This window comes from Octopus sinensis, unplaced genomic scaffold (assembly GCF_006345805.1).
Source record: "Octopus sinensis unplaced genomic scaffold, ASM634580v1 Contig07822, whole genome shotgun sequence".
Lineage (NCBI taxonomy): Eukaryota > Metazoa > Mollusca > Cephalopoda > Octopoda > Octopodidae > Octopus > Octopus sinensis.
The window spans coordinates 15001-31139 of NW_021830466.1; the positions used below are offsets into that span (position 1 = coordinate 15001).

At 39.2% G+C, this 16139-nt stretch overlaps 1 protein-coding gene across 2 annotated transcripts in view; it reads right to left on the reverse strand.

Annotated features, from left to right (window-relative positions):
• LOC115227855 (guanine nucleotide-binding protein G(i) subunit alpha-2) overlaps positions 1–16139 on the reverse strand; it is a 43444-nt gene that overhangs the window by 1463 nt on the left and 25842 nt on the right. For both annotated transcript variants that reach the window (XR_004997148.1, XM_029798568.2), the window contains exons 4-6: positions 5838–5966; positions 4104–4233; positions 1462–1615 (exon numbers count right to left, since the gene is read on the reverse strand). Coding sequence is in view for 1 of the 2 variants with exons in the window: in XM_029798568.2 (XP_029654428.1) it covers positions 1462–1615; positions 4104–4233; positions 5838–5966 (413 nt within the window). In the remaining variant the exon portion in view is untranslated. The remainder of the gene's footprint in view (positions 1–1461; positions 1616–4103; positions 4234–5837; positions 5967–16139) is intronic.

Genomic DNA, 16139 nt, shown 5'->3' on the forward strand with positions numbered 1-16139 from the left:
AATCACACACACACACACACACACACACACACACACACACACACACACACGCGCAAACACACACACACACACACACACGCAAACACACACACACACACGCACACACACACGCAAACACACACACATACACACACACGCGCGCACACACACACGAGGGGAGTTTTTCCAGTTTCCATCTTGCAAATCCACTCACAAGGCTTTGGTTAGCTTGGGGCCATTGGAAAAGAAACTTGCCAAAGGTGCCAAACTATGGGACTGAACCTGAAACGGTGTGGTTGAGAAGTGAATTTCCTAACCACACAGCCATGTCCAGTTTAAAATAATCTAATTTAATTCTAATTCATCTGAAATAAATTCATCAAAGTTATATGTTAATTTATGTTCCAAACACCATCTTAATAATAACTTAGAAAGTTTGCTAAATATTTTATTATTTTAAAAAATTAACTGAAACATTTGCGTCGTATTTCAATAAATGAGTGAACCCTTTTGTTACCAAGCCATCTGACACTCTACCTGGTTCTATGTTACAAACTTGGGGCTTCTTGCTTTCTCTTAAAGTTCTTTTGTTTTCTGGCGGGTTAAATGCTTAGCTCCAGGATTTTTGGCATTAAGCAGATAAGAAATGAGCTCAGAGAAATAACAGAGAGTGGCCAGTGGTATGTGTTTGAACAGCAAAGGTGAATAAGGGTATATTAAATAACATAGAAAATAAAATCTTGATTTATTGAAATCGTCTCTGCTTGCAGAGAGGGGTAGACTAATTATTTGGTGGCAATTCGTACTAAGTCTAAATGAGAAAGGAAGATAAACTTGTGAATCAAAAATCCTCCAAATTTGACATGCCTTATAGGCAAAATCAATCCGAGTTTCTAAAGACAACAGGACAGCTGTAGACATGTGTTTCTGCTTCATAAAGCATCATAAGCACAACAATTGTCCACCTTAACCTTCAGTGGACGAGACAGATGAAAAAAGAGCGAATATACTTATATATAAACAATAAAGCAAATCTATGATAAAATTAGAAAATTATAAGAATAGGTGATAGTAGTTCAATATATGCTACTTATGTTTCAGTGGTAGACATTTTATCGATTATTTATGCATTACATCACAGGAGACATCTGCCACTTCTTCAGGTAATAGAATGCTGAGGTAACAGAAATCGGTTGCGCTTACATTTATACCAGCAAAATCTATTAGAAATGGAACTGTGAAGTACCTTCTACCTTTTCAAAAATGTTCCAAATTTTGTAATGAATGAGTAGAATATAATTATTTAATTATTTAACTATTACTTAATTTATGCACCTTCAGAGTATTCTCGTAGTCAGTAACATACTGGAAGTTACCAAGCTAATGATGATGATTGAAGTGGTCTTAACTGACTAGACAGATAAATAAATAAATACTCCAGGAAACATAATTGTAAGATAACACGTGTCAAAATGTAAATACCTGTGTAGTCAGGAAAATTTTTAGACATCTTGGTGAATTTTAATTTTCTGATGAAAAGGTCTTCTTTATTTAGAAAAAGTATGAAGTTCATATTTTCCAGAAACCTATTTTGGACTACATCACTGAATGCTTGCAAACTGTCCTGCATGCTGTTCTGTAAATAACAAAATATAAGAATGTAAGTGAATAGAAAAAACAAAACAAAACGGAAAACGTATGGAATCGCGATGTTTGTTTGATTCGTGTAATGACATCACTAACCAAATTCTAAAAAGACTTTTGGCACTCAACCCTGATCAAGCAGACTTATGATTAAAGGCTTTCCAATCATGACAATCTCGCCTTTTTTTACTCTGGATCAAGGTGGCTAAGGTCAATAAAAAACTACAAGTGCAGCCACCCCTTTTGTAGGTGAAAACTAGTTCAATCCCCGTTGCCCCCACTCAGGCAAAGCGTATAGGCTAAGGAGCGAAACACTTGTGACCCCGAGATATCTGTTGACGAAATGGAAGGGGTTTCCAGCACTGCAATGGACCTCTGGATAGCTCTTGCAGTTTCTGCGTGAAGCAAGATTTCTTTGATGTTTATTTCACCTATCGTATTTTACCTAGGCGTAGGAGTGGCTGTGTGGCAAATAGCTTGCTTACGAACCACATGGTTCCGTGTTCAGTCCCACTGCGTGGCTCCTTGGGCGAGTGTTTTCTACTATAGCCTTGGGATGACCAAAGCCTTGTGAGTGGATTTGGTAGACGGAAACTGAAAGAAGCCCATCGTATATATGTGTATATACGTATGTGTGTGTGTGTGTGTGTGTGTATGTTTGTGTGTCTGTGTTTGTTCCCCCAACATCGCTTGACAACTGATGCTAGTGTGTTTACGTCCCCGTAACTTAGCAGTTGGGCAAAAGAGACCGATCGAATAAGTACTAGGCTTACAAAGAATAAGTCCTGGGGTCGATTTGCTCGACTAAAGGCGGTGCTCCAGCATGGCCACAAGTAGAAGAGTAAAAAGAGTATCCAAAGTACCCTTCCATCTTCTTCAAGACGATTGTACGGCTTCACGGGTTGTAGCATGTAGTGTGTAAATGTGTTTGAGCATGTGTAGTGTGTGTGTGTGTGTGTATGTGAGATGCATGGGAAACGTATGGTAAATGTGCATGTGTGTGTGAGTGTGTGTGCGTGCGTGCGCGTGAGTGTTTAAACGTATATGAATGTAAGAGTGTGTTTGCGTGTGTGCGGGGGTGAATGGACGTATGTGAGTATATGAGCGGTTACACAGGCGCGTATTTGAGTGTAAATATGTGTGTGAGTACGTGTGTGTATATGTGTGTGCGTGTGTAGCATGATTCCCGAATGCGCGTATGTACACGTACGTGAGAGTTTGAGCGGGTGTGCATGCGTATGTTAGAGTAGATGTATGTGTATGTGCGTGTGTGTGTGTGTGTGTTTGTGAGTGTATGAATGGGTGTTTGTGTATAAGTATGTATGTATAAGTGTGTGTGTGTTTGTATGTGTATGTGTGTTTGCAGGCAAGCGGGGTGTGTCCAGGCATTACGTCGTGGTACCGCGTGATTACTCGAACACTCATATGACTACACGGCTCAATATCCTTAAAAGACAACGCGAGTCTCCAGACATCTTTCGTGGGCAACACCAGACTGATGGGTCGTTACTTCCAATTTTGGTTAGAACCAAATCTTCTAGCATGCAAACACCAAGAACAAAAATAGAGGTGTGTATGAGAGTGTGTGTGTGGCGGGTGGTGGAGATTGATTTAATCCACTACAACAGGCAATCCGTCGGTTACGCCGACAAGTGTTCCGGTTGATCCGACCAATGGAACAGTCTGTTCAGGAAATTAACATGCGAGTGGCCGAGCACTCCACAGACATGCGTGCCCTTAACATAATTCTCAGGAAAGTTTGCGTGACACAGAATATGACAAGGTTGGCCCTTTGAGAAATACAGGTGCAACTCAATTTTGCCGGCTAAGTGGACTGGAGCAACGTGAAATAAAGTGTCTTGCTCAACCACACAACGCGTCGCTGGGAATCGAACTCCCGACCTACGATCGTGTGCTGAATATCCCCTAACCACAAAGTCACGCGCCGCCACTGCAACTCATAAGAACAATCAAAGAAGAAATCTTAATACAGTTTTATATTTAAGAGATGAGAAATTATTTACATTATTTACATTTGACAGATATTTGTCCTCATCTTGTTTCAGCTGATATACCCTTCAGCCTTCATCAGGTGTCTTGGGGAAATTTCGAACCTGGGTTCTCATTCCTTAGGTATTCTTCGATGTTATTATTATTATTATTATTATTATTATTATTATTATTATTATTATTATTATTATTATTATTATTATTCAGGTCATAATATTAACATCGAAAAATACCTTAGGACTGAGAACCCAGGTTCGAAATTTCCCAAGGCACCGGATGAAGGCTGGAGGGTATATCAGCCGAAACATTGTGTTAACAATAAACAAGATGAGGACCGATATCCATCAAATGTAAATAATGTAAATAAAGAAATCTTAAATTGATACAAAAAGTTTCTAAAAAGAAAAAGAAAAACGAAAGTAATCCCAGTATAACAATTAAAAAATATGAGGACTGAAAGAATGGCTCACCATAGCAGGCTCTTCTTCAAGAATCTCATCAAATGCACTGAGAGCTGCAAAGAATATGACGGCACTGACACCTTCAAAGAAAGGGATCCACTTCTTACGCTGACTTTTTTGCCCAGCGACATCGATAAACCTAAAAGTGATTCGAAGAAAAAGGAAATAAAAGGAAATTAACAACAAAAAAGGTTATACATAAGGCAAAAGAAAACAAGAAAAATTGTTTATAACATATTTAGTTACATCATCTTACGCGCATTTTATTTACAATGAATAAATACCAGTTATAAGGGACATTTTCATAAATCGATAGCATTGTCAAATCTTCAGAGAATGCGTAATTCTCATGAGAAATCTTTAAGTATTCACACCAGACAGTCGACAGCGTTGTATTGACTACTACAACGCAATACTGTGCTGCACGTGCAGTAACCAATTACATTACAATGCACTGCATTCCAAATTGACATCTGTGGAAGGACGGTAAATATTCTTTGTTGTACCAGTAGTAGTTTAGAGTAAAATACATAAAAAAAGCAAACACAGGAAAACATCATCATTCATAGGTTTCAAAATATCTATGATGCTGCTTACGTGTTGCTTTCCTCCCAACTCACACACGGCTATAACTGTTTTTATATTCAGCATTCGGACGGGTTACACACACACACTCACACACACATATGAGAAGAGAGAGGGAGGAGATGCAGTGCCGTTGATTATTGAATATCTCTTATACAACGACCAGGAAAATATTACAAGAAGCCACCCTATTAACCAAATACAAACACAGGCAGACTGACATGTATCGCATATTAATTTAATAGTCTTAGATCAATCAGAGATTACCTAAGCCATTAGCAAATAAAATCTCTATCTACGAGTGTTTAAAATCACTCGAGCAAGGGAGATAACTGCAAGGAGATCGAGTGTTCGACTTTTGACATTATTGGCGCAGGCGTGGATGGGTGGAAAGAAGTTTGTTTCTTAACCACCAAGTTCCGTGTTCAGTCCTATTACGTGACACTTCGATAAAAAAAACAAAAAAACTTTCTTCTATAGCCTCGAAAGACAAAAATCTTGTGAGTGGATTTCGCAGAGACGAACGGAAAGAGGGCCACCATGCGTGCGTGTGTGTGTCTATTTGTGTGTGCGTGTTTGTGTGTATGCGTGTGTATGTGTGTCTTTGTCCCCTACCACTGCTTGGCAACTAGTGTTGGTTGGTTGGTTGGTTGGTGTACGTCTCTGTAACGTAGCGATTCGGCAAAAGACTCCGATAGAATTAATAAGTACCAGGCTAAAAAGAAAATAAGTACCGATTTGTTCGACTAAACCAGTGGTCCTCAACTAGGGTCCAAGTGACCCTTTGGGGTCATCCATGCGACCCTTGAAGGGTTCATACAAGATTTTGCCGTCAAAATTCATGTGCTATATATTTGCTCTGCTTTTGCAATACATAAAGTGTCATAACAATTTCTTTTTTTTAAATACAATTCCTTAAAAAATTAATCATATAAATATAATAGAGATATTTTAAACATCATATGTCTATGAGGGGCCATCTGAGCAAGATAGGAATCAAAGGGGTGGGGACATAGGTAAAAACTAGTTGAAAACCACTGAACTAAATCCTTCAAGGTGATGCCCCAGCATGAAGGCAGTCCAACGATCGAAACACATAAAAGATAAAAATAACGCGGATTGGGTTGGATATGAACCAGGAAGGACAACATCACTCACCGATAGGATAAGTTGTTTATCGTGAATACAGACTCTTGAACACCGATTGTAGTTTTCCGAATGTGAAGAATATCAGCCAAAGTCGGCATGTAGTTCTGTTGCATGATACGTTCAATGTTCGAGAGGAAGCTGAAAGTGAAAATGAAAGCAAAAAGAATTGGTGAAAGAATAAGTAAAAGACGACAATGATTCCACCACCACCACCACCACCACCACCACCACCACCACCACCACCGCAACCACCACCGCAACCACCACCGCAACCACCACCACCACCACATCCACCATCATCATCATCTGTATATCCCTGCATGCGACGTTTCTCAATGTCATCTTCCTCCTCCTTCTCCTCATCGCCACATCCCTTCCTCCTTCCCATCCCTTTCTCCTCTTCCTCCTCCTCTTCCTATTCCTCCTCCCCCTCTACCACTCCCCCTCTAACTCCTCCTCCTCCTCCTCCCAGCATTCCTGTATTCATTATCCTTCTCCCCTCTTTCCCTCCCCACACTCCTTTTTCCTTCTCCCCTCCTCCACCCCTTCCTCCCATTTCCCCTCTACATCCCCCACCTCCCCCTTCCTCACCGCCCACCTTCCTCCTCCTCTCCACCTTCCCCTTCGTCCACCTCATCGCCATCATCTCATCTCTGTGTTCATTGTTCCACATCTTCCTTCTTTCCCATCAATACTCCGCTTCCTCATCCTCCTCTCCCTCATCATGATCGTCATCGTCGTGTTACAACGGAAAATTAGTCATAGGAGTTCGGAGTCGTTTATATTGAGCAACTGGAAATGTCTCCAAGGGCATAAACCCTCTGCCCTACCCCAAAGCTCAAATCCACTAACTTTGAACAGTGACGATGAATCTCTAAATGCTGGTGATGTAAAAATTTATGTGGCATTTTCCAGGGCGACTTACTATCACCACTCCTCTTTTGTTTAGCCCTAATACCTCTCTCAAAATTACTCAATGACGCACAGTGCGGATATAAAATGTTGGATAAAAATATAAATCATCTCATTTACATGGATGATTTAAAGCTCTTTGCAAAAAATGACCAACAACTCAAGGGCTTACTAACGATTGTTAAACAATTCAGCGATGACATCAGAATGCAATTTGGCCTCGATAAATGTGCAAAAGCTACTTTTATCAAAGGAAAAATGACAGAAACATCTAACGTTTACCTCGACCAGCAGAATGTCATAAAAGAATTAGGCCCAGCGGAGAGCTTCAAGTACCTAGGGGTAATTGAAGGGGATGGAATAAGGCATTCAGTAATGAAGGAAAGGATCAAGAGAGAATGTTATCGCAGAGTAAGAGCAATACTCAAGCCAGAGCTGAATGCGAGAAACAGGATCGAAGCGATGAATGCTTTAGCTATACCAGTCGTGACTTACAGTTTCAATATCGTTAACTTGTCAATTACTGAAATATGTAATCTTGACAGAAAAATACGAAAACTGTTGACAATGCATAGAATGCACCACCCTAAGGCAGATATAGAACGACTTTATCTACCAAGAAAAGAGGGAGGCCGTGGACTTTTACAACTGGCAATAACAATGAAGATTGCTACAATTGGCCAAGACACCAATCTGAAAAACTCTGAGGACCGGATGTTAAAACTTGTTTCAAAACATGTAAACAAGAAAGCATCATACTCAGTAACAAAACAGGCAAAGGAATATCTAAGTGAATTCCGAATACAACAAATTTCGAAATTAGACACACAAGAAACAAGCACAGAAAAAGCTAAGCGCATGAAAACCCGTGCTAAAACTGCTGCCTTAGATATTCTGAATGATAAATGGCAAGAAAAACCTCTAAATGGCAAATACCCAAAGAGAGTGAATAATGCAGATGTTGACAAAGCCCTGACCCATCAATGGCTAATGGTCTCTGGCTTAAAATCTGAAACAGAAGGATTTATCATAGCAGCTCAAGATCAATGCCTACCTACAAGGAACTACCAGGCCAACATATTAAAGAACGGCAGTAGCCCAACATGTCGTGTATGTCAACAACAAAATGAAACTATTGATCATGCCTCCAAGTGCAGTCTTCTAGCGCCTACAGAGTATCCCAACAGACATGATAGAGCTGCACAATATATTCACTGGGTCATTTGCAGAAGCCTGGACTTGTCCCATTATAAAAACTGGTGGGAACACAAACCACCTCCAGTGCTTGAAAATGACCACATCTCACTCCTCTGGAACTTCACTATTCAAACTGACAGAAAGACGCGAATAGGCCAGACATCATAGTAAAAGACTTTAGACAAAAAACATGCCTCCTCATTGATATGACTGTCCCAATCGATATAAACTTATCTGTCAAGACCTACCAAAAACTGAACAAATATAAAGATCTGGAGATAGAAATCAGCAAAATGTGGAACCTGAAGACTAAAACAATACCTGCTGTCATAGGTGCCCTGGGAATGATAGCAAAAGGGTCTGATTGCTACCTAACTCAGATACCAGGAAACCCCAAAATGGCAGAAATTCAAAAGATAGTGCTCATGGGAACTGTTCATATCCTACGCAAAATACTTTCTATGTAATCTCAAATTTTAAAACAAACTCATAATTTTCGTATGTTTTTTTTAGGCATTCACTAGTACAACACTAAGTACAAAACCAAATATATGGCACCCCAGGCATAACACCAACATGAACTTCCAACTTGTCTCTTGAGGTCTCTGGGTGAGATTTGGAGCCAGTTTGTGCAAATGTAAAGCAAAAGTCAAACATAGAATAATAATAATAATAATAATAATAATAATAATAATAATAATAATAATAATAATAATTATTATTATTATTATTTAAGGGGGCGAGCTGGCAGAATGGTTAGCACGCTGAACAAAATTGCTTAGTAGCATTTCATCTGTCTTTTTATTCTGAGACTGCTAAGGTCGACTTTGCTTTTCATCTTTTCGAGGTTGATAAAATAAGTACCAGTATTTCAGGCTTTATGTCTAATTTGATTGAATTCTCTTTCTAGAACAATCTTTGTTACAGTTAACACCCAACTAAATTTAGATTGTTGCTCGGTTGTTCCTTACTATTAATACGTGCAAGGGTTCCATTATTTTGGCATGCAAGGTTTCCATTATTTTAGCATCTTGTTATAGAAAATCATATCAAGGTGTCATTAGCTTATAACATTTCTATTAACCAAATCCTGTTCAAATTACTATAAAGCATTTTCCCCGGTTTCTTAACCGTCTGTGCCGTTTAGTTACGCCCTTCGTTTCAGCAAATGATATGATTGCGCTCTTCAGTAGAATTAATTGCTAGATTTAATGATGAAAACAACTAGAAACATACGACATTGTGGGAATAAGCTTGTAATTTATGACGGAAGACAGAACTGTCGCCGTCACAAAGAATTGCTGCCTTTTGAAACGTTTGTATAAGGACACAGATGTCTCTCGAGTTATCAACGAACGGCTACATTACAGTACAATAGTAATTAAACTGAAGGACATCTCAGCATCTGTGCGCGGAAACAAATTTAATTAGATAGAAAAATCGTTGCCAAGTAAATTAAATCCAGTGACAACAAGTATGTAAGACAACTTCTTTTGCGATGGCGGTTCATAGTATTTCTTTATCGCTCTGTAATTCTCTCTCTCTCGCTCTCTCTCTCTCTCTCTCTCGACAGTAAATCATAGTATCTCTCTTTACGTCTCACTAACTCTCTCTCTTCCTCGATCTTTCACTCCTTCTCTTGTGTTGTAGGTTTAAGAGTGCTATCACATTTACTTATTGAAGATACACAAGCACACAAGATACATTGTTAAACAATATTGAAGTAGTGCCTCTACAAATTAAGTAATTAATATCGTTTTCTCCCCCACCAAAACCTCTGGTTTCCTTATCTGGTTTTTACTTAACCTCTTCAGAAGAACGGCTCTCATGACTCTTTTATGGGGATTCTGAAACTGGTAAGATAGATGAGATTGGTAAGATCCTCGGTCTGAAGACTTGGTTCGAATCCTTACAAAGATTCGAACAGACAGCAAAGTTCTCCATGAGTCAGGTGCTACGAAACCTGGTGATTGGTTAAATCTATGACTCACCTCATCAAAAAAAAAAAAAGGAAAAGAAACTAGAAAAGTCCCTTAAAATGAATTCTATACTTTCCGTATACCAAATTTTATTCATAATGTCAAAACGCCCGCCTAAACTTTATCTAAATCAGGAATGGGCAACCGTTTTCGAGAAGCGGGCCGCGCTACTAAGATAATTCAAGGTGATTTTTGCTTGGGCGTGCCATTCAGAAAGTCTCGCGGGCCACAGGTTGCTCATGGCTGCTTTAAATGATAGGCTTTGTGACATTGAGAGACAGAAAGAAAAAAATGAACCATTTTTGGTGGTGGTTGTGGTGGCGGTGGGGGGGGGACGAAGAAGTGACTAAGTGACTTTACCATTCTGATATTTGTAGCATCGGCAACATTGATAGAGTTGTTAATATTTTATCAAAGGATCTAATATCCGAGAACCTGTCTCTAAACCCAGAAAATATTTCGAGCTAGAGATGGCCACAAATGGAAAAACTATTGAACGGAGGCGACAAGTTGAAGTAACAGCGAATGTCTAAAAGGTGGATTTGGCTTAGTGGAAAACGAAACATTTTCAAAGTGAAAAGTATATCTCATGCGAAGTGCTCTTGCATTAAATTTATGTAAAATTGTTTCATGGCATGTGTAAAAGCGGAATTTTTGTTGCTTTTGATTTTAAAGTGTATCCAGTAGCCGGTGGGTCGGGAGTTCGGGAGTTTTGAGGCGTGCGGAACCACTTTTTAATCACTGTTGTTCCCAGATATATTCTAACTGGGACTAGTAGCGCCTATTAGGGTCTCAGCTATGGGTTAACTAACAAATTAGGGCTTGCCTGCCTGTGCATGTGAAGACTGGGATTTGTGGACTTTGCAGAAGAAACCTTCATAGTTCAACAGAATGGAAGGTGGCTGCAGCAATGCATTGTGAAGTGCAGAGAGCAAGATGGGGCAGGCAAGACATCTTGGTCATTCACTGCATTTGATTCCACCTCCAGTCGTCTTGATCTGGTCTTGCTACTTGGATTGAAGATGGTCACGGATGAGAGAATGAGGTTGACGGGGTTCAACTCTTCTTTAAACAATGTCACTGAGTAAGTTTTCAGTCTCCTTAGGATGACTCGATGCTCCGATAGACAAACGTGATGATTACAAAATGTAAGTGGAGATATCGGCAGCATTGCCAGTGTACAGGCAGGGTCCACACTGACGTATCGAATAAGCACCCCACACTCCGCCTTTTTCTTTTTTTTCAAATATTCCTTCGCGTTTTCAAAAACGGAAATTGTGATTTTGCTAAAAATGGCGCCTTTCTAAAATGTTTTCATTTCCCTTTACCTTTCAACCTTTTTGATTTTTAAACCTTTTTGAATTATATTAAATGTTATTAATAAGGTGCAGCGCTGACAGAACCGTCAGCATACCGGACAAAGTGCTTAGTGGAATTTCATTCGTCTTTACGTTCTTAGCTCAAATTCCAACGAATTAACTTTGTCTTGCGGCGTCAATGAAATAATTACCAAGTCAAGTACTGAGGCTGATGTAATCGACTTCCCCCACCCTCAAAAGAAAGTTGCTAGTCCTGTACCACAATGGAAACCACTATGAAAGCAGCGAGTTGGCAGAACCGTTAGCATGCCGGACAAATTACTTAGAAGCATTTCTTTGCGTTCACAGTACAAATTCCGCTGAGGTCAACTTCGCCTTTCATCTTTTCGGAGTCAATAAAATAAGCAGCAGTCAAGTACTGGGATCGATGTAATCGATTAAAAACCCCTCCCCTAAAAAAGTTGCAGGTCTTGGATAAAGAGGCAAGCTGGCAGAATCGGCAGCGCGCCTTTCAGCTTTTCGGCATCGATAAAATAAGTACCAGTTTAGCACTGAGGTCTACGTAACTGACCTATTCCTTTCCCTAAAACCGCTGGCCTTGTGCCAAAATTTGAAACAATTATTATTATTGTTATTTGATTCTACATTAAAAAGTACAGAGATTACAATTCTGGAAAAAAAATCAATTTCAACCTCAAATTTATGGATGCCAGTTACTTAAGGTAACGTTTTGCTTTCATTGTGTGATCATAAACCGAAAGATTGCTGTGCACGCTTTCCTATTAGCGTTACCTTTGTACATGTCTTAATTCTGTTCAATAACCAAAAGGCCTTCTATTCATACAAATATTTGTATCGTTTATTACCTCCACCTTAGCGAAGGTATTGTTTTCAAGAACCGTTGGATGGATTCGGATGAAACTTTCAGGCATGTTTGGGTTCGTGACTGGCACGAACTGATTAGATTTGGGGATCGATCCGGTACCGGACAAGGATTCTGGATTATTTTTCCTGTTTTTTTTTTTTTTTTTTTTTACTTAATTTTTGAGAGCGGTCGGGTTCATTTTTAGTATTCTCATTTGTGAGAGCAGTTGAGTATATTTCAGATATTCTCATTTTCTGGCTAATCGTTGAGAGGATGTTGGTGTTGCCTTGGCGGAGTTTTGCGCCCTCTGAGTGCTCTTGTTATATATATTTTTTCGTTACTGTTTCCGCTTTTTGGTTTTACATATTATCCCGTTCTCTTCATAACTCCTCCTTTTACCGTTTGGTCGAGAAACCCCGTTTTCTTGTACCTGTATCATTCTGTCCTTCATGTTCGCTCATTTATATTCCTGCAGCTTTTTGTTGCACCAAATTGAACAGTATTATCGACAAAGAATCGAAATTGTGATGATTTCTGGTCGATAACTGATGAGGAACAAGCATGTTCACGTCCTTTGTGAGTATTTTTTTAGTGTTTTCTTTCGACGCCCTTCATTGCTACATTTTACTATTAATAATAAAATGTAAACAAGGCGGCGAGCTGGCAGAATCGTTAGCACGCCGGGCGAAATGCTTAGCAGTATTTCGTCTGTCACTACGTTCTGAGTTCAAATTCCGCCGAGGTCGACTTTTCGGGGTCGATTAAATAAGTTCCAGTTACGCACTGGGTCGATGTAATCGACTTAATCCGTTTGTCTGTCCTTGCTTGTCCTCTTGTGGGCAGTAAAGAAATAGGTATTTTGTCTGTCGTCACGTTCTGAGTTTAAATTCCGCCGGGGTCAACTTTGCCTTTCGAGGTCGATAAATTAAGTACCTGTTGCGTACTGGGGTCGATCAAATCGACTGGCCCCCACCCCAGAAATTTCGGGCCGTGTGCCTAGAGTAGAAAAGAATAATAAAATGTAAATGAATAACGTGTTTAGACTTGCATCCCATCTCCAAGCTAACCACTTTTACATGGCCTTCTGTCGACGAATGCACGTGAAGGCTTGGTCAAAAATCTTTTTTTAGACGATTAGCAATTGCCTACCAATGTTTACAATACCAATGTTTATGCAAGGGAAAGGCTGCCGTCTTGGACCAATACAGCCTGGCACGAGTATCGTTGCAAAAGCATTGCTGTGAGCACTCAATGAGTCAGAAACAGTGCATGGCATCTCTTCCGGTTGTTCTAATAGTCCTACTAATCTACCGCCTTAGATTTGTACTTTTTTAAAAATCGATCTCGAAATAATGAAAGGCCAAGTTGATAACGGCATATTTGAATGCCGAACACAAAAACTCGAAACGAGGGGAAAAAAAAATTCGCGACATTCTATTCAACACTCGAAACTCGGTTGCCTTGTCTAGGGAAATTTAAAAACAATTTAAAAACAAAATTCGAAAGTTCTAAGAAATTTGTATCTTAACCACATGATTCCAGGTTCAGTTCTACTGCATGGAACCTTGTCTTCTGTTACAGCCCCAGATCAACCAAAGCTTTATATCAATTTAGTAGATGGAAACTGAAAGAAGCCCGATCGATATATATATATATATATATATATATATATATAAAATGTAACCACATGGCAATTTTTTTCTCCGTCTTCCTTTTCTCTTGGACCTTCCTCCGTCTCTTGTTTCTTATGAAGAGCTTTGCTCGAAACATAAAACTACCTTTCTTTCCTTCCCTGAGCGTCTGCTAATACTTTACATGTACCACGTCCTAGCGTTGTTGATTTTTCTTGTGTTTGCTCCTTGCTTTTTTGATTGACCAGAAATGGCCTGAACTCTTTGTATGAACACCCTCCCTGTACATAACTCCATGTCCCCCTACATGGCCTTGCTTTTGCTTTTTGAGCCAAAAAAAAAAAAAAATAAAATTAAATTAAAATTATATATATGTGTGTGTGTGTGTTGTTTTAAACGACTGCACCTCTCCGCCTCACACACAAACCAGTACCAGCTTCATTTTCCTCTCCCCTCTCTCTTTCTGTTCATATCTATGCACAGCATTGTCTCTTCGTTTTCTCCTCTATCTCTTTCATCCTCTCTAGATCTCTCTATTAAATTATTTTCTCTTTCTCTCTTAGTGTAATATTTGCTCTTTTGTTTTAGTCATTTTACTGCGGCCATGCTGGAGCACCACCTTTAGTCGAACAAATCGACCCCAGGACTTATTCTTTGTAAGCCTTGTACTTATTCTACCGTCTCTTTTACCGACTCACTAAGTTACGGGAACGTAAACACACCAACATCAGTTGTCAAGCGATGGAGGTGGCGGAAACACATACATACATTCATACATACATTATATATATATATATATATATATATATATATAATATATATATATATATATATATACACACGACGGGTTTCTTTCAGTTTCCGTCTACCAAATCCATTGACAAGGCTTTGGTCGGCCCGAGGTTAAAGTAGAAGACTCTTGCCCAAGGTGCTACGCAGTGGAATTGAACCCGGAACCATGTGGTTGAGAAACCAGCTTCTTACCACACAGCCACGCCTGGTTTGTAAATTCTTTCCTTCTCTCTCTCCCCTTCCATGTAAATCCATTTCCATTGCTTTCACCCCACTCCTCCAGGAGTAGCTGTGTGGTAAGTAGCTTGCTTACCAACCACATGGTTCCTTGTTCAGTCCCACTGCGTGGCACCTTGGACAAGTGTCTTCTACTATAGCCTCGGGCCAACCAAAGACTTGTGAGTAAATTTGGTAGACGGAAGCTGAAAGAAGCCCGTTGTATATATATATATATATAATATATATATATATATAATATATATATATATAAATAGGAAAAAGCAACAAGAATGGATTAAAATCTCGGTACGATCGTTTCGTACGAGGACATCTTTAATAAGCTACAAAAAATGCAGTGAATACAGATGGCTCGTACTCGTCACCGAAAAAAATATCAGAGAATTCCCAAACATCAAAAGGGGTAGATATAAAAGAGGTTGTAGGATTAACTGCATTGAAGAAAGTTCGATTCATGGAGATCTGATGAAAGGTTTTAAACCTATAGAATTTATGCATGTCTACATATAGCTCATATTGGATATTTGATCAAGTTGTATGAAGAAATTTTCGACTCCCTGATATTTTCGCATGATTGTACCTTGAATCCCTCCACAAAACTGGATTACGAACTATAAGGACATACACAAATTTTGTAAGTTCAAGACTTTTTCATCAGATCTCCAAAAAAATCGAACTTATCTGCGATTCTTGTTAATTTCAATAACAATCTGTTCTTCTACACGACATGACAGTCACTATGTTTTTACTCAGACTTTCCTCTACATGATGTGGCAGTCACTTTGCCTCTTACTCGGATTTTCAGAAATTTTGCATGACTGTATCCGAAAATTTCTTCATACAACTTGATCAAATATCCAATATGAGCTATATGTAGACATGCATAAATTCTATAGGTTTAAAACCTTTCATCAGATCTCCATGAATCGAACTTTCTTCAATGCAGTTAATCCTACAACCTCTTTTATATCTACCCCTTTTGATGTTTGGGAATTCTCTGATATTTTTTCGGCTGACGAGTACGAGCCATCTGTATTCACTGCATTTTTTGTAGCTTATTAAAGATGTCCTCGTACGAAACGATCGTACCGAGATTTTAATCCATTCTTGTTGCTTTTTTCCTATTTATAATCACCCCACTTGTCGTATGGCTAACACCATATAGATATCCGGTGCATCCTAGTTAAGGACCATATTCATGTGAATTCTTTAGAATTCACTAGAATCTCAATTACTTAACCTATATATATATATGTGTGTGTGTGTTTGTGTGTGTGTGTGTGTGTGTGTGTGTGTGTGTTTGTCCCCCACCATCGATTGACAACAGATTTTGGTGTGTTTACGTCCCTGTAACTTAGCGGTTCGGCTAAAGAGGTCAA